The 18,250-nt window shown below is 41.1% G+C and overlaps 1 protein-coding gene across 5 annotated transcripts in view; it reads left to right on the top strand.

The window, feature by feature from the left end:
* The window catches only part of srfb (serum response factor b), a 32,452-nt gene that overhangs the window by 7,214 nt on the left and 6,988 nt on the right, over positions 1-18,250 (top strand). For all 5 annotated transcript variants that reach the window (XM_032553572.1, XM_032553571.1, XM_032553570.1 and 2 more), the window contains exons 2-3: positions 593-859; positions 13,834-14,074. In XM_032553572.1, the coding sequence (XP_032409463.1) occupies positions 593-859; positions 13,834-14,074 (508 nt within the window). The remainder of the gene's footprint in view (positions 1-592; positions 860-13,833; positions 14,075-18,250) is intronic.

Raw genomic sequence — 18,250 nt, 5'->3', positions numbered from 1 at the left:
TTCGCTCTGTCCGACAGTGGACTGCACTCCAGCGTACAATGGCTCGTGTGTCGTCTTGTTCTGACTGTGGTTTGCGTGCCAAGGTGGTGGTAGTGACACCATACCTTGACACCCCCCAGTAGCATCCACCATATACCTGATGATTCTTTTAGATTAAAAGACGTTTTCACTCTGAGTCCAGCTTTAGGAGGTCGGAGTAACATTTCGATGCTCCCCGTCCGTATAGCCAGAGTGTGAACATGATGCAGATAAGGCAGCAGAATCTACCTCTGTTTAAAGAATAGTTCCTCAGTCATCTGGAGTGCTAATATCCCCCCCCTGCTTATGCAAACAAGCACTTTGCTGTCTCACATCTATATCACACTCTCTATTCTGGGAGTCTTATCTTCAGCTTCATGGAATACGTCACAGTTCACTACAGAGGTATTTATAAATTGCACTGGGCTTTTTATTTCTGTTTTTCCACTAGTTCATATTGGGAATTTTTTTATATTCCCTTCAATGCTGAGAATAATTCATCAAAAGGAAGTCCAAATTTGGTGAGCTATATATATATTTTATGTCTTACTGTTCCTGATTTATCTCTCCCCAGGCCTATGAACTCTCGACCCTGACGGGAACCCAGGTTCTGCTGCTGGTGGCCAGCGAAACGGGTCATGTCTATACTTTCGCCACCCGGAAACTCCAGCCTATGATCACAAGCGAAACGGGCAAAGCCCTGATCCAGACATGCCTTAACTCGCCAGACTCTCCGCCGCGCTCCGACCCCTCCATGGACCAGCGCATGAGCGCCACGGGCTTTGAGGAGACAGACCTCACCTACCAGGTGTCGGAGTCGGAGAGCATGGGTGACACGAAGGTAAAAACTCAACTCGAATGCTTCTGATTCAGTGCATGCTTCTCTGTCTGTTCTCTTTGAGAGATTAATTAAACAGTTAAAGCATTGTAGAGAGACTGATGAATATTGTAAGAAACATCTCTAAGACATGCAGGCATGCAAGAGGACATAAATCAAGCTGACTACCAGCTGTGGAGGATAAAAGTTAAAATGTAAACAGTTTTAAGCTTTCTCCTGCTTCATGAAAGGTTTTTTCTTTGGCCTTGTTGTTATCGTACCGTCCATAAGTATTCGTCTTAAAACTTTTTCCTTCATTTTGTCACAATAAATGCATAAAAGTAAAAAACATAATTGGTTATTTTACAAATAAAAATACTACAGTAGCTTCTTTACAGGTATATCTCTGCAAGCTATAGGCTTGTCACACAAAAAAATTTTGCTGGAAGGTAAACTGTCGCAGAAATTATTGCGATGATAATATTGTTGTTTTGAGACCATTTTCAAGTAATATATTTATAATAGCATAATAATGCAAGCTGACCAATCAATGACCAATAAACTTTAATTTTGTAAAGAACTCAACACTCTAACTGGAAGAAATTTTAAATAGCCAAAATAAAACACTACAACCAAAAACAACAAATAAATTGGAATTAAAAACAACACAACTTTTTTTCACTTCTGATACAGTTACAGCTATCTGAGGTTCAGCATTGACTGATAACAATCCGATACAGAAAAACAGTGCTGAATTGACCTGAAAAATCTTTTAAACACTGACATAAATGGACTGATTTATATATCTGCTCTTATGTATTGCACATTCTTACCGCTACCCAATCTAGAATTTTTTTTACAGGTATTAATTAGTGCATCTCTAACTTTAACTCTTCCCTTGCTCCATTTCTTTCTGGTTTGCAGTTTTGCCATATACTTCCCATTCTCAGATGCTACATTTATGCTTCATGAGATGTTTAAAGCTTAGAATATCAATTTGTAACCTAACCTTGCTTTAACCTTCTCTCTGACCTGCCTTCTGTGTTTCTTCATCTTCATGATTCTGTTTGCTCACTAATGTTCACTTACCAACCCCAGAGGCCTTGGCAGAACAGCTGCATTTATGCTGAGATTACATTACACAAGCAAAAGCCTTCAACCATCCTCTTCACTGTAACTCACTGCATCTCATATGACCCTAATGAATAAAATTTGTTGTTGTGAGATGTTCAAAATCTCCACTTTCACCATCAAACCATTTTATGAAGCTGAGTAAAAACTATCTGTAGTTCCTTGTAGGGTTGCAGACTGAAGATGAAGTCAGATGTGGAGATTTAAAGAATTAACCACCATATGTGAAGGGAATAGTCTTTTACTCATTGCCTCTGTGACCTCTCCTCACCCAGAAAAAAACACTCCTCCTAAAGATAAATCCCAGCAGGTCTGGGCTGTGTTAGGATAAGAAACAACTACCCATCTCTACAGTCTGTGGAAAGATCCGTGTTTCTTCTTTTCATAACATTTTAATCCTTTAAACTCAATCTGAGCATATCAACATATTATAACTTCACCCGTCTTGCTAATTTATTTTAGTCAAGTCAAAACAGAAAATTCAACATATTTTATTTGGATTTGAGAATGGTTGGATTTTATTTGGTGAATACAGATGCATGAAAACACACTTTCACATTTTCAATTTGATGCTAATTTCTGTTGCAACAAATCTCATTAACTTCAATACCTTTACATAATAAATATGAACAAGTTTACCATTTGAATGTACATAAAGTTAAAAATTAATCTTCAAAAGTCTTGATCAGCAGTAATAAATTTATCCGCCACTTCCTTTTTTTTCTCTTTCCTGATTGCACAGGAATCAATCGCGTGCTGGAAGTCCATATTCCCTTCACTGTTTGCACAGCTTAAGTGTGCACCTTTTCGAAGACAGACGCATGCAGGCCCCCTTTGCCCACTCGCTGTGTTCGCAGGGCGCCAGCTAATGCGTACCAGACTCCCGTCAGGGATGGGAGCTCAACCTTTGCATGTTAATCCACTCTCATGCCCGCTCCGCTCATTGATAAAAATTAGATTCTGCCTCTGTTGCCATATATGGTATGGTTTCCCTGCCTGCACTCTTGGCTGAGGCCCCTCGCATTCCTTATAAGCTGCAGCTGTCTTTGGAGTCCTGTGATTTCGACCCTCCGCTGCACTCCACCCTCTCCTCCCCCACCCCTAAGCCCCCCTCACGTTTGGCGATACGGTAGGGAGCTTCGGATGCAGATAGGAGCAAGTGGGCTAAAGATGCCTCACCAGTGCCGGCCGTCCATTTAGGCGGCTGGCAGGGGATGCTGCTGCCGGTGGCCCATCTCACCTCCGCAGCCAAGCCTGCGGGAGAGCATTATGACTCCTGTGAACCGTCAGACAGGTGATTTATGTGTGGTTTGGGGCTGTTATGGCTGAGACAGGGCAGGTGGACACCATTTTTTTGAGGGATGGTTTCAGTGCAGTGGGTCCGCCGTATGGTTGCTGCCGTGTGAGGGTCTGGACTCTGTCCATCATGAGAGCGGCGTGTCATGCATACAGACTAAGCTAGTCTAAACAGTTCAGTTTGCCGAGGCTGGTGGGGGAAGTGGAGAACCTTTGGAAGGGGGAGAAGAAAAAAAGCAGGTTTATGAGATAAGTGGACATGATTTAGTGTTGGGATGACGAAAACAATGTTGCTTGTGGTGTTTCTTGTTAGACGTTTAGGAAGGGTTTTAAGAAAGAAACCAGCTGTAAGGCAGCAGACATCCATCCCCCAACTGCCAGTCAGCTGGCTGAAAAAAAGTGCCTATCAGTTTTCTTTGCAGAGAACAAATAAGGGGTGCAAGTAAAGATTATTTATGGATTAATGTATTGATTATTCTGATGATTAATCTCAAAGGAAACTGGCACATGTTTGTAGATTTTCCATTTCCCCCTTTTTTGTACAATATTTGAAATACATTATGTTGCAAATAAACGTACTTTATTATATAAGAAAATAAACATTTTCTTGCCCAAAATGCATTTCTTTAGTTGATGCTTGATCATTTAGAGCAAATAATATTTCTAACAATCCAGGAACTGCATTTATTTTCCTTGGTGCTGCTTGGCTACTATATCATTTAGTCTTATACCAGCTAGCCAAATACTAGTGTAGAAAACCAACAGAGCATCATCACCTATCACTTATCATCTCGCCTTGTCTTAAAGTTTTACTTGGAAAGCTACTCGTAGTGGCTGACTCCTAGAGCAGATAGCTTGACTAATAAACCAGTTAACACCAACTTCTTATAGTAGTTACTCCATAAAAAGCTGAATTTCAAGAATGGCAAATATTCTGTACATTAAGTACTTGAACTATTGTTTGTGTATAAAAATAACTTTTTGTTTTCTGTTTAAAACAATAAAACAAACAAATTGGATCATGGTATACATTTTTGTTTTATTCTCTGCCTAATCTGAGCCTAAGCAGAGACTTGGACCAAGACTTCCCTCTTCCCAGCCACTTGGGCCAGCATCTCTGGGGGAATCCTAAGGCGTTCCCAGGAACATAGTTTCATTTTTATTTTTACATTTTCATGCAAATGCTATTTCTACTTAAGGTTATGCTACAGTGAAGTCCTGGCCCATGGTTGCAGGAGAATATGTTAACACATCTTTATCTGTCCAGTGTCTAGTTCTCCAGCAGTTTGTATTTCATAATGGAAGCAAAGTAAACCAGCTCTTCCAACAAAATGCTTATTACATTTTGTACCGATTCTAGTAGGTGATTTTATCTTTATAGAAAATAGAAATGGACATTTCCCTCTTGTTTTCCTGAACAGTAAAAAACAAAAAGGTATATTTCCCAGCTGTTCCCTTTTAATACTGACAGGTACAGCAGTGTTGTTGGTTATTAGTTTTCAGCTTCATTTTGTGTCAACTTACAGAACTATGATGTTTGTAGTCATAGAAAGTCATGGTGGAAGTTGCTCTGGGAGAAAAAAGACAAGTTTCAAGTTAATCTTCTTTGTCTACATTGATACTGCTAACTGATCAGATTCAGTTTTCCTTTTAACTGGGTCTGTCCAACTCACTTGAACGGTGAGAAATGAGTCTCCCCTTGTTCATAAAATGTGCAAAAACTGAAAACAACTTCCGCTTTCTTAAGATTGCTAAACAATCGTAATAGTAAGTTGACTTTAATGAAAAATAACAGATTATATCTCCTAATCATTTCAGAATAACTGGGTAACATCTACACTGTAAATATTACTTATAGAAATCATACAAAACACTTAATTCTTTGTAGGTTAAAGAAAAATTAATCAAAGGGAGTGAGAAATATCTCCAAGGTTGCCACGATTTAAATACAGTTTTGGTTAAAAAAAAAAAAAAACATCCATGGAAAACGGTCCAAAAGTCATAAGGTTCACCGGATGTAATGGACCATACCCCTTCCAGAAAGTTACACATTTATCTCATGAGTCCAAACAATATTTTCCTAAAAGTCTTCAGCAATTTTTTTTATTGGTTATTCTGAGACAGAGTCCCAAAGCCTTGGACATGACTTCATAACCCTTTCCAGATTAATGGCTCTTTTTAGCCTACTCCATGTTGTCAGACTAGTCACATTCAATTAATTTCTTATTTCTATAAGTGTTGTAGTAATTTGGCCAGGCTTTTATTGTATGAAGCTACTTTTATCTGATACTAAAATTTGTATATTTGATCACAGTCCTCACTGATTTCCTGGATGTTTCTGTTGCCATTTTTTCATGTGATGCGTATCGGATGTACATCTTGTCAGGTTGATGAATGTTCGCCACCCCAGAGGTTCACACCTGTTGTGAATTTGTAATGGCCAAGAAGGTCACAACTAATTGAAAAGAAACAATAGAGATTAGTTTCAATATCCTACAGTAATATCACAAATGCATATTTATCCATCCATCCATCCATCCATCCATTTTCTTCCGCTTTATCCGGGGTCGGGTTGCGGGGGTAGCAACTTTAAGAAGGGAGGCCCAGACTTCCCTTTCCCCAGCCACTTGTTCCAGCTCTTCCGGGGGAATGCCAAGGCGTTCCCAGGCCAGCTGAGAAACATAGTCCCTCCAGCGTGTCCTGGGTCTTCCCCGGTGGGAGGAGGCCTCACCACGGAGGTGTCCAGGAGGCATCCTGACCATATGCCTGAGCCACCTCAACTGGCTCCTCTCGACATGAAGGAGCAGCGGCTCTACTCTGAGTCCCTCCCGGATGACCGAGCTTCTCACCCTATCTCTAAGTGAGAACCCACACACCCTACAGAGACAACCCATTTCGGCCGCTTGTTATCCGCGATCTCGTTCTTTCGTTTATGACCCAAAGCTCATGACCATAGATGAGGAACGTCGATCGACCGGTAAATCGAGAGCTTCGCTTTTGAACTCCGCTCTCTCTTCACCTCGACAGACCGGTACAGCGCCCGCTTCATGGCAGATGCTGAGCCAATCCGCCTGTTGCACCAAAAGGATACGATCGAACGCCTTCTCCAAGTCCACAAAACACATGTAGACTGGTTGGGTGAACTCCTATGCACCCTCCAGGACCCTGCTGAGGGTGTAGAATAGAATAGAATAGAATAGAATAGAAGTACTTTATTCATCCCAGCAGGGAAATTACTTCGCAGTTACAGCATAGAGACAAGACAGAGCTCGTCCAGTGTTCCACTACCAGGACGAAAACCACACTGCTCTTCCTGAATCCGAGGTTCGACTATCCGACGGACTCTCCTCTCCAGGACCCCTGAATAGATCTTGTCAGGGAGGCTTAAGAGTGTGACCCCCTATAATTGGAGCACACCCTCCAGTCCCCCTTTTTGAACAGGGGGACCACCACCCCAGTCTACCAATCCAGGGGAACTGCCCCCGATGTCCTGCAATATTGCAAAGTTGCGTCAGCCAACACAACCCTACAACATCCAGAGCTTTAAGGAACTCCGGGCGAATCTCATCCACCCCCAGGGCCCTGCCGGGACTGGAGAGCCCAACCCAGAGTCCCCAGGCTCAGCTTCCTCAAAGGAAGGCATGTTGGTGGGATTGAGGAGGTCTTCAAAGTATTCTGCCCACCGGTCCACAACGTCCTGAGTCGAGGTCGGCAGCACACCATCCCCACTATAAACAGTGTTGGTGCTGCACTGCTTCCCCCTCCTGAGACGCTGGATGGTAGACTAGCTTCACCTCGAAGCCATGCGGAAGTCTTTCTCCATGGCCTCTCCAAACCCCTCCCACGCCCGAGTTTTTGCCTCAGCAACCACCCACGCTGCATGTCACTTTGCCTGCCGGTACCCATCAGAAGCTTCTGGAGTCCCACAGGCCAAAAAGGTCCGATAGGACTCTTTCTTCAGCCTGACAGCATCCCTCACCAAAGGTGTCCACCAACGGGTTCGAGGGTTGCCACAGCACCAGGCACCGACAACCTTGCGGCCACAGCTCCAATAAGCCGCCTCGACAAATGAGCCATCGGATCACCAAGTCCAAAGTTCTTGTCCATCATAAGGGTCTTCGGGCTGCGCTTTGTCTGGTCCCTCACCTAGGACCTGTCTGCCTTGGGTGACCCTATCAAGGGCATTAAGCCCCAGACAGCATAGCTCCTAGGATCACTGGGGCACTCAAACCCCTCCACCACAATAAGATGAGGGCATATTTTCCTAATATTGTAAATATTGTCTAGTCAATATGTCCTGCCCACTAAAAACCCAGTATGTTAAAAATAACACTGTTAATGTCTCCCTGCGTTCCTCCAGATTTTTCTGTTTTGTTTATGTCAGATCTCTAATTTAGGATATGGCTTGAATGCTGAATCTTTAAACCTTTTTTGCTCTTTAGGTTAGTCATAAGGACATAAATAACAAGTCTCATAACTCATAGATGCTGGAAAGCAGTGGATTCTCAGTATGCTCTGGTTTTTCCCTCTTTCTCCTCTTCTCCCATGCTTCCCTACTTCTCGGTGTGTCAGTGTCATTGCTGTTAAAATCCTCCCTGAGTTCAGTTGTAATGCTCATTAGTGCAGCTTGAATAGCCAAACCAACCAGGAAATGTCCTGAGTAAACCGCTGCCATTCTATGTGCAGCTTGGTTTTAAAGAGCCTCTGTAAATCACTTGACAAGTCCACTATTCAGTATATTGTACACTTATGCATACGCACTGTGTTGCATGTGTTAGTAGGGAAGGAAAGCAACATGATGTCACCAGCCCCCAACCCCCCACTTCCATCCCCTTATTTTACAGCAAGCAACTGGACAGGTCAGCCGCCATTGGCTGCACCTCCTCCACTTGGGCTGCCTTGCCTTTTTTAGCAGTCCCAAATGGAGCTGCAAATTCCATGTTGCTGGCAGAGTGACAAACTGGGAGATGGGAGCCAGCAAATGGGAGATTAGAAGAGGGCCAGTCACCAGTAAATTGCACAATGGTCTCTCACACCGACACTGGACCAGCCTGCCAGTTGTCACCTTCAGTTTGGAGTGAATAAAATCTCTTGTGAAAAGGGAATTATTTGTCCTTTTTACTCTAATTACTCAAATGTATTCTCCTTTTGGAACATGTTTTATCTGGAAGGCCAGAGGGTTTTTTTTCTCTTTTTTTTCTTCTTTTTTTTTTTACTTAGAAGGTTTAATAAAATCAAGCAAAAAATAAAACACACACAAAAAAAACTGACCTGAAAGAAGTCATCCAGAGTGCTTTAACAAGATTGCTGGTTTGTTTAAAGAATCTGTCTCAATATTCAACTCGTTGTTTTCAAAGTTCATTTTTGTCTCTGTAGTTAAATCCTTCTGTTGTAAAATGGATTAGATAGCCGGGTAAGGAGGCAAGTCTTATATCAGATTACTTGGTACTCTACTTGCTCACCTATAAAACTCTGGCATAATTTGCTGTCGTAACATCTAGTTAATCAGGCACAGATTGGTGCTGGCCTTTTTTTTATTTAAATGCTGCAAAACCTACAAGTATACTTCTTTTGCTGTACTTCTTTTTGATTCTATTTAAAATCAGTGACATTGCAAGAATTAATGCTTTGATTGGATACATAAATGGGAACAACTTTTTAATTCCTTATTCCTGTTGAATTCAAAACGCTATCAAACAAAACTATTTCGAATTTTTTTTCTTGTATTTATAGTTCATCTGAATCTGCAGAAGTTTGAATCACCGGATCAGATTAGATGAAAATGTTTTAGTTAAATTATATAACGGCAATTTAAAAAACATCATCTCACCTTACTTCAGTTCAATCATACCAAACCGATCTGTTATCAAACAATGCAGTCACGTTCAGTTCAGTATTTAAATTGATTAAAAAACAAGAAAATTGCATCCCCTCATTGACTTGCATCATTCACTCCTCCTGTCGTTGACTTTACAGCAATCCCTCATACCGCGCACACATGTAGTGACAGTGGAGAGGAAAAAACTGCCCCTTAACAGGAAGAAACCTCCAGTAGGACCAGAGCCTGGCTCAGTGTAAACTGCAAACTGCCACGACCGATTGGGCATTTGAGAAGACACAGCGAAATGCACAAAATGAAACAGACGAACTGATCCAGTAGTACCTTCCTCTATGTTAAAGAAAAATGAAGTTATGGCATGTGAGAGGGAGAATGTTAAGTTGTTGGGAGCATTATCTTTGCTGTTGCCCTCCACCAGAAAGGTATCACAGCCAAACAGAACGCCAGACCAGTTGCCTCTCCCTTATCTTGCTGCAGCTTATCTAATGGTTGGAAATCAAAACGGTGATCTGAAAGTGTAAAACTTTTAGCATTGCCACTTTATCAGAGAGGAACCTTTGTGACCCTCTGCAGTCAAAAATGTGAAGGCAACAGAGAAAGCACAGATGTGCTTTGTCTGTAAATGTAAAAAACATTTCTAGACAAACACACCATTAACTTACTGACCGGGTAAGGAGAACAATAATCAGAGAAACAGCCAAGAGGTTATTTGTGTGTTCAAATGGACCAAAGTCCAGAACTAAAGTTTGTTTTGGTTGTATTTACCCAGAATGCCCTGCAGTACAGTCCACTTCCTGCTTTTGGATCGGATTCGAGTTCACTTCAATCGAACAGAGACCTAGGTTTATGGGAGGCCCAGAGTTTGATGTGCATTCACACCTTCTCAAAGAAACTGGACTTTCTAGACAAACAAGCTAGAGTCCAATTTAAGCGGACTAATCAGGGTTGGTGTGAATGCACTCTATGAAGCAGAGCTGAATAGCTGACCATGAAGCTGGTCAAACAAAGCAGTAGGTCAGTGGAAGGTTTCTATGTGGGTCACACAGATAGTGACAGGCTGGTTGGAGGTAGGAGTGCTCTGTGTGGCACACCTTCTGAAGCTAACCTCCCTTCCACTGATTGGACCTCAGTGACGACACGTTTGCAGAGCAGGAGCAGATGTTCCTCTCTCCCCTGAGTGGTGTAAAATGGAAAAGTGGAACATGATGACCTTGTCATGTCAGTGAGCCATTTTCTTAACTAACTGTGTAAGATTGAGCATCTGGGTTGGTTGTAGACGTTAGGGGGCTTTATGAGCGGACCCATGCTGCCTCATCTGGCCTAGAGGGGGGCTATTTGCCCTTCGTGGGTGCTCAGGTTTCTCTCCAGCTGTCTGTGCCCTCAGCTGTTTCTACTCTGTCCCCTGTGATGTATCCTACTCAGATCTGCCCCTACCTACACACTTTCTTTCTCCTCTCTGACTTTGCTGCTTCCTCAATTCAATTACTCTTGTCTATCTTGTTAGTTTTACTGAGTATTAGCTGGGGAGTCTGGAGAAAGCGTGAAGACATGATTACAACTGCGTTGTGCTCTGTTGTATGAATGCATTCGGTTTTCCTGTTGAGCTCAAATTGTCCCTCCCCTCACTCCACCCCCCTGTTGCTTGAGCTGCTGTTTAACTAAACCAGAGAGGGACCTTGGACTAGTCCAGGTCTGAGGTGCAGACCTTTTAAACAGATAATAGTTGTGCATTTTTAGTCATTTATACTTTATTTAAGGACCTGTCCATCCCCAGCTTATACAGACCAGAAAACTGAAAGTGTTTGAAGTTAAAATGCTGTCTTTACATCATATTATGAGAAATATGACATATAGCTGCTCGGAGAGATTGTACAGTAGCTCCATTTACATGGTTGCATGGTTGAAAGGTCTTATCAGACAAGTCCATGCTGGAGCAACCACCTCTCACCCATGTAATCAGTCACATATAAAAACCAATAGTAGTTTGCCAGGATGAGCTGGCTGCACAGTAATGTTTCAGCATTAGATATTGTATGTTACTAACTTTGTGGATCCAGATGATAATCTTGGATTTTCTCTTTTTTCTCTCCATCTCATATACTACTGTGGAGAAATTTGTATTTTTTGATTCCCTTCTCAGTCTAGAAACATTGAAAAGACGCTAAATGTGAGCCAAATATCGGTCCAATATCAGGTGGGTTTTTATTAATCAAGTATCTGAAAGGTTATCATCTGGATGTTGCCCTCAAACTTCTGACGGATTGTAAATGACACTGGGAAACTAGGGCAAATTCCATGCTGCATTTTCAGTCCAAGTACAATACAGGTGACAAACAAGAAGTTGTGAAACCAAAATATCAATCAATTTCTTTTCACCTTGCAATCCTTTGGTTGGGTATTAGCTGTAGCTACTACTGTAGCTATCATAGATTTATAGACATCAGGTATGTCTATAAATTTTCATGTATTGACAGGTTGGTGTAAGAAAACCCAGACCATTGTGGTTTGTTGTTCTTCAGCTTCCTAAGTTTAAAACCTCTCCAATGTCATGCATTACTTCCCAGGGTATGACTTAATAATTAATTTTTTAGTTGTGATGCCATGTTGACCCAAAATAGAGAAAGGAAACGCACTATACCAATTGTTTGCAACAATTTGTTCACTCCTTTATTTCTGTCTGCTTATCCATCCATCCATTCGTCCATCTAATTTTCTGACATAACTTGGAGCTTTCCTCCCTCAGTAACAACATCCACACAGAAGGTGGTTGTTGTTAGTTTGCTGGCATTTGGTTTTGGTGCATGAAGTGTCTGTTTTGGTGGAGCTTGTCTGTTCGTCCATCCTGTTCGTTTTCTTTTCTTGTTTGCTTCATTTGTTCTGGCCTCTGGTTTTCGCAGGTTTCATAAAAGGCCTGAATGCTGCAAATATCTCTGCCAAAACCTCACCATGAACCTTCTGTATTAATGGCTTTAAACGTTGGGAAATTTGGAGAGTGGAGTATTCTACTAACCCACATAATTAAAGGATTATATAGTAATACCTCTGTAAATAGGTGCTTAAATTGAAAATGTTTCTTTATTTAAAGATTAAGCAAAAGGTTTCACAAACTTTTTGGCTTCATTGTCGCTCCATTTATTCCTCCCCACAGTAACAATCGTTATATTTAAGTTTAATCACCTGGAGTCAGACCCCGAGAGCAGTGAACCCACACAAAACTGAAACCTTCTGAATGCTTAATAATATGCAGGCCTGTTCCCATCCTGCTATTAAACATCATTAGCATCATGTGCTAAGTGTTGGTGTGAGTGTGTACACTGTGGCACTGTGGGTTTAGTTGGGCTTTTTAGTCTCAGCCTGACGCCCACTCTGCTCTCATCATGGAGCCCACTCACAGACACATCCTGCTAGGTGGTTCAATGGAGCTGCACATTAGGGTACAGTTTGATGCTACATCTCTCTCCTTTTGATCATCTCATCTGCCTCATTTCTTTGCCTTGTACCATGGTCAGTCAGTTGTCATAGTAACCCTACCAAATGATAGTTCAAAAGTGGTGAGATGGAGTTATATAGGCAGATGGAGATAAATAAAGAAATAAATTCTAATTGCAAGATAAATGGATGAGATGTTCTGACATTTTTAAATTATTTCCTACCAGGAATGAGCTTCTCTCTTGCCTCTATTTGGTATTTAATCTAAGAACACCCCATACTGCTCCTTGTTTGCAAGCTTTGGTTTCTATCAGCAGTCTATTGATCCCTGAAATACTGAAAGAATATAAAATGTTAAACAGTCTCTTAAGATTCTGTTTTGCATCCAGCTGCATTACTGGTTGGTGTTTTGTGGGGAATTCTGAGCCTCTTTAGCCAATTCCTACCATCTTTTTGGGATCATATTGTGCTTTTATCTCACCATACATGGCATTTTCAATTATTATTCTTCTAACGCCTGTTTGGGCCAGTTGAATCTTGTGAAATACAAGGTTATGACCCTTTAAAGGACAAGGTACTGTACACTTTATTGGATGCTGGTCATCATGATACGTTCCTAGCTTTGGCCTTTTTTAGGGCACGAAAAGAAACTGTCTCGAGACATTTCCTACCAACCATCAGTTTGTCCCTTCAACAATTCATTTCCTTCTATGTTTCATTTGGTGCCCATTTAAAAAAAAAACTTTGTGTATCACTTTATTCCTCTGGTTAATGATGTGTTATGATAGATTATGGATAAAAGCAGACAGCAGAAAAGATCAGACTAAAAATGGTCTTAGTTTGTGTATTCAGGGGTTTGACGGATGATCCAGTCATCTTCGTCTGTAATGTTTCCCAATTTTGTGGACATTCAGTACTATGAACAATAGAGAAACGTGATCATAAAAGTTCAAATCCAGTTGGCTCAAATTTAATTTGACAAATTGTGACCTTCAGCATACGATGGTCATTTTTTTCAGTTTCTTTCTTTTGCTAGTTATGCATTTTAATAAATAAGGAAATGAATGCCATAAAAATTCTCAAATCAGACATAATGGCCATTTTGTATTTGCATACAAATATTTTAATATCCATGTACCCAACCATCAGGTTATTTCACTTTGTAGGCAATAAATGAACGGCAGAAGTTGGGTTTTCTTGGATTGTAGGAGGATCCTTTTCCCAATTTTTTGCGACATCTCTAGACCTTCCATATCAGATGCCAGCTACAGTTTCTGTATTCAGTTTTTGGTTTCCTTTGCAGGACACACTGAAGCCAGCGTTCACTGTAGCCAATCTACCGGGCACAACGAGCAGCACTCAGTCCACGGTACCCACCACCTCCACCACCATGCAGGTGAGCACTGGTGCGTCGTTTCCAATCACCAACTACCTGGCGCCCGTCTCGACCAGCAGCAACATCAGCGCTAATGGAACCGTCCTCAAGACAGCCGGCGCCTCAACAGGAGTCATGCAGCTTCCCAGTGGCTTCACCTTCATGTCCGGTAAGTCCTCAGCAGTCGGTGCTCTGTTCAAATTCTCCTTTTTTTTTATTTTCTGTCTGTCTTACCTTCATCCTGTCCCTCCATGTTTTGCTAATGTCATTGTGCAGTGAAGCTTATTAGCTGATTAGAATCTGAACGGTGCCACAGCGTGACCTCAGCCGTCATCTTCAGGTGGTCACGCCTACCTCTCTGAGCTGTTCACACCACGCTGCAGCTCTTCATAGCGAGTCACCAACACTCGGCGCCCTCGGGTTTCACAAAGCCCGCGGTATCCAAGGGAGACACATCGTCTATTGGCGACGGGCCCTACCTTTGATAGTCAGATGGGGACACGAATAATTAAGTGAGAGGGACACAATAGACCTGGCGAAGAGGGCCGATGAGCAAGCCCCATAATTAGTTATGAATATTCAGTTAAGTGTCTCTGGTTTGTGGTGAAATTATAATTGAGGCATGCTGGAGTTTGATCCTTTGTGTCGGAGTGATGCTGAACTAGGAATGACCTTTTCATTAAGGGAGGACTCCATAGACAAACTCTGCACTTGATCAACTCTGTGAAGCAGCTTCTGGTTTGGAAGTCCCTGGAGGCTTCCTGAATGGTCTCTCCTGTGATTATTCATTTCTCTTCAGGAGGTCACAGAGACTCCATAAATAAACAAGAGAGGCACTGATTGTTTTTGCCGGTTGTATGTTTATTTCTTCCACCAGCATATGAATAAGCAACTTAGGCTACATTCACACAGCAGTCAAATGCAATTCAAATCTACTTTTTTTGTGCTGTTATGTTGTACTAAATCAGATGCGTCTTTAGTCTGAGCGGTCATGCCGCTTATTATCCAACTTTTACGTCTTTGATACGAGACGTGTTGTAATTTGGCACCAGGAGATTCATAATTTGGTGAATCTGTAAACAATGAATGAAAATTATTATGAAAGATGTCTGAGTCACTGAAGCGCATCACATCACAATCCCACTACTCCTGGTTCCGACTACAAACACAGACTTCTCTACAGGAGTTGCAGTCAATATTCCATAAAGGACAATCTCTATTAGTTGTGCTTTCTTTTTGTTAACTTCCTCCATCTTATGACACTGCGAATATACTGTCGGCTACTTTTGCTGAATAAACTTTAAAATAGATCCATAGACACAAACACTGCATAGCTCTGTTATTTCAAAGTTCTTCTGTGCATTCAGGTTGCTTCCAGGTTGTAAACCGCTCACACAGAAGTCTGATTGTGGTCACATTTAAAAACTAGCATGAATGGCCATGCAAAAAAAAAAAGCAAGCAAACAAACAAACAAAAAAAAGATTTTTGGAAAAAATTGTAATTGATCATCAAGACCAACTGGGTGAACGTAGCCGAATTCATGCTAGCAGTAGCTCCTCTTCAGTTGGGAAGAAAGGATCTGTTTGCTGGTCAGTTTCATTACAGGGAGAGGTTTTCTGTCAAAGCACCAGCTGTCCCTTAATAGCCTATTCAAGTCCAGGACTTATTGTGGGATCTTTAATTTGCAAATATAAATGCAATAGTTTAATCGAGGTGTAGTTCTGCAGATGTGTTCAGAAATTGAAAACATATGGGAATAATTTGGTAATTACTTTTTTCCAATGATGGAGACGTGTAGAAAACGAAAGAAAGCTCTAACCTGGTGCCATTTTCAAGAAAATAATTTTTTTCATTGAAAATATTTTAGTATTTTTTTAATTATAGTTAGTAGGAAAAAAGTAGCTTTTATGTGATTTCTTTTAGTTCTTATAAAGAAACTAGAATCTTTGTCAAGTCTCTGTTTACTTCACCTGTTGTGATTTTTGCAAACTGGTCTTTCTGCTGGTCTTTCTTTTCATAAAATACAGTTGAGTTATTGTCTCGTGCTGAAGAGGTTTTCTGTTGCATTAAATGCTCATTTTCTCAGTATCAGCTGTGGTGATAAAACAGTATTTGTGGACAGAAACATGTCGCCTCTCTAGCGGATGATTCTAACTGACGGGGGAACAAGCTAGTGTCTCTGCTCAGATTTTTGTTTGTATTTTTCTTTTGCCGGCTTTCTCTCCCTTTGCAACCTTGTCCCTCCACCCTCTGCTCTCTTGCTTTGCTGCCTGCTCCCTCTCTCCCCTTCACCACCTGTCTGGCACATGGCAGCAGCACCAGGTGGAACAACACACTCCACACACACGCACACACACAATCAAAGCTCCACAGTTGACAGCTTGATGGGGCCTGCCCACCCTACTGCAGCAACTGCGTATGGAGCATAAAACCACTTCAGAATCCTGCTCAGAAAGGAAATCTATTGCCTGCTACCTTCACAAATGCATTCAAAATGAATTCTTTCATTCAGTTTCATGGAAAGGCATGCGAATATGCTGTTCAAGTCTTCATTAGAAGTTTGTGTTTTTACCCTGGTGTCTGCATTTTGGAGATTGTCATTCTTTTTCTGTTGCCAGAAACATTTTGAATGCCATTAAAGAGGCAGGGAGCGGAGGGGGAGGACAGCTCTGTTGAAAATGACAACCCAAAAGGACAACAAGCCTGAGTCAGGCTGTTCTGCTCATCCACAGTTGGTGTGGCTGGTTGCTGTGTGCCAACAAAATGAACTTTTAAAGCTCAAGATCTTCAAACTTGGATGTTGAACAAATCTTTTTTACTATTGTTTCAGGGTTCTAAGGAGAACTCGGTGTGTTTGAAGAGAACATCAGCAGTTCATCTTGTACTGTTATACAAATTTAAATTAATTAATTACTCTCATGTTCCCAAAAGGAAGATGTGACATTTTTCATAATGGGAACATAAATGTTCCCATTATCCTACATTTACATTTGAGACATCATGTTGAATCAACCACGTCTAGAATCAAAAGAAGTTGTCATTTTACTTAAAAAAACAAAAAACAAAAACTGAATTACTACAGTCTGAAAGTCTGGATAAATACGGAGTTCAGTTGAAGTATTTTCTATTTTTGAATAAGGGTGGAAAAAGTCAATGAAGTGTTCAAAAATGATTTTATTTCCCATCCCTAAGATTTCCTGTCCATCGTGTTTGTTCCTTCTCCAGTCAGACTACCTGATCATCAGTTTTTCTTACCATCTATTGGTCCATCCATCCATCCATCCATCCATCCATCCATCCATCCATCCATCCATCCATCCATCCATCCATCCATCCATCCATCCAAATATAATTTTGTTAATCCAACCAAAAAACCAACGATCCCTAAGTTTATTCATCCATAACTCCATCCATTTGTCATTTAGTTTCTCTGTCCATCAATCAGTTTCGCCATCTTTCCATTTATTCAACAGTCCCATAAATTTTTTTCAACCATTCATCCATCCATCCGTTTGTCCATCCATCCATTTATCCGTCTATTTGGCTATCCGTCTTCTGTGCCGGAAGACGGAACCTGCAAAAATCTGTGGTTTTTGCAGGTTCCACATTTCAGCTTTAAGGTCAAACATTAATGAACCGGATTAATTAATGTCTGAACTGAGGGAAAACAATGACGGCCGCTTTGGCTGCAGCCCTTTAAGGAATCTTCTTGGTGTTGTGGGTTGGTTGCCACCAAAAATAAATGATCCCACTTGGTCCTCGGCTCCTGAGAGTCCTGGCTGTCAGCCAACAACTTGGTGTTTACCCTTCATTGCTCAGAGGCAAAACACATTATACGTTAATTAGCAGATAAAATAATAGCACTGGGTTACAAAAAAATATTTTTTGGAAGATTTAGAAGTCTGTTTTTTTTCCCAACTGAATTAGGACTATTTTGCACCACTGAATCCAAAAATGACATCCATTTTTCCTCAATCAGGCCAACTTTTTATTCTAATTTGATTTAGAGAAATCTGATCTTATGACTAAATTGATTACAGTTTTGTGACTATCAGTTCACTTTAGACAAGATTTCTCATCCAAAAAAGGTTTTAGGAGAAAAAAAAAATTGTTTTCTAACAGTGTATTAATTAAATGTTGCAAACTTGGTTTTCTGTAAATTGAATAATAAACACTGATAAGGGTAAGTGCATGTAAATTGAACATTACGTCTTCATTATCCAAAATTCTCCATCTCTTTTCTGTCCTGACGGAGTCTCTCCTCCTGCTCATCACTCGTTGATCCCAGATTCTCAGGAAACCGATCCATATGTGAGAACAAGTCATGCATTTTGATGCTCATGT

The sequence above is a fragment of the Xiphophorus hellerii genome, chromosome 22 (assembly GCF_003331165.1).
Source record: "Xiphophorus hellerii strain 12219 chromosome 22, Xiphophorus_hellerii-4.1, whole genome shotgun sequence".
NCBI lineage: Eukaryota > Metazoa > Chordata > Actinopteri > Cyprinodontiformes > Poeciliidae > Xiphophorus > Xiphophorus hellerii.
Note: the sequence above shows the minus strand (reverse complement) of the source record. Positions and strands in the feature narration are given on the sequence as shown.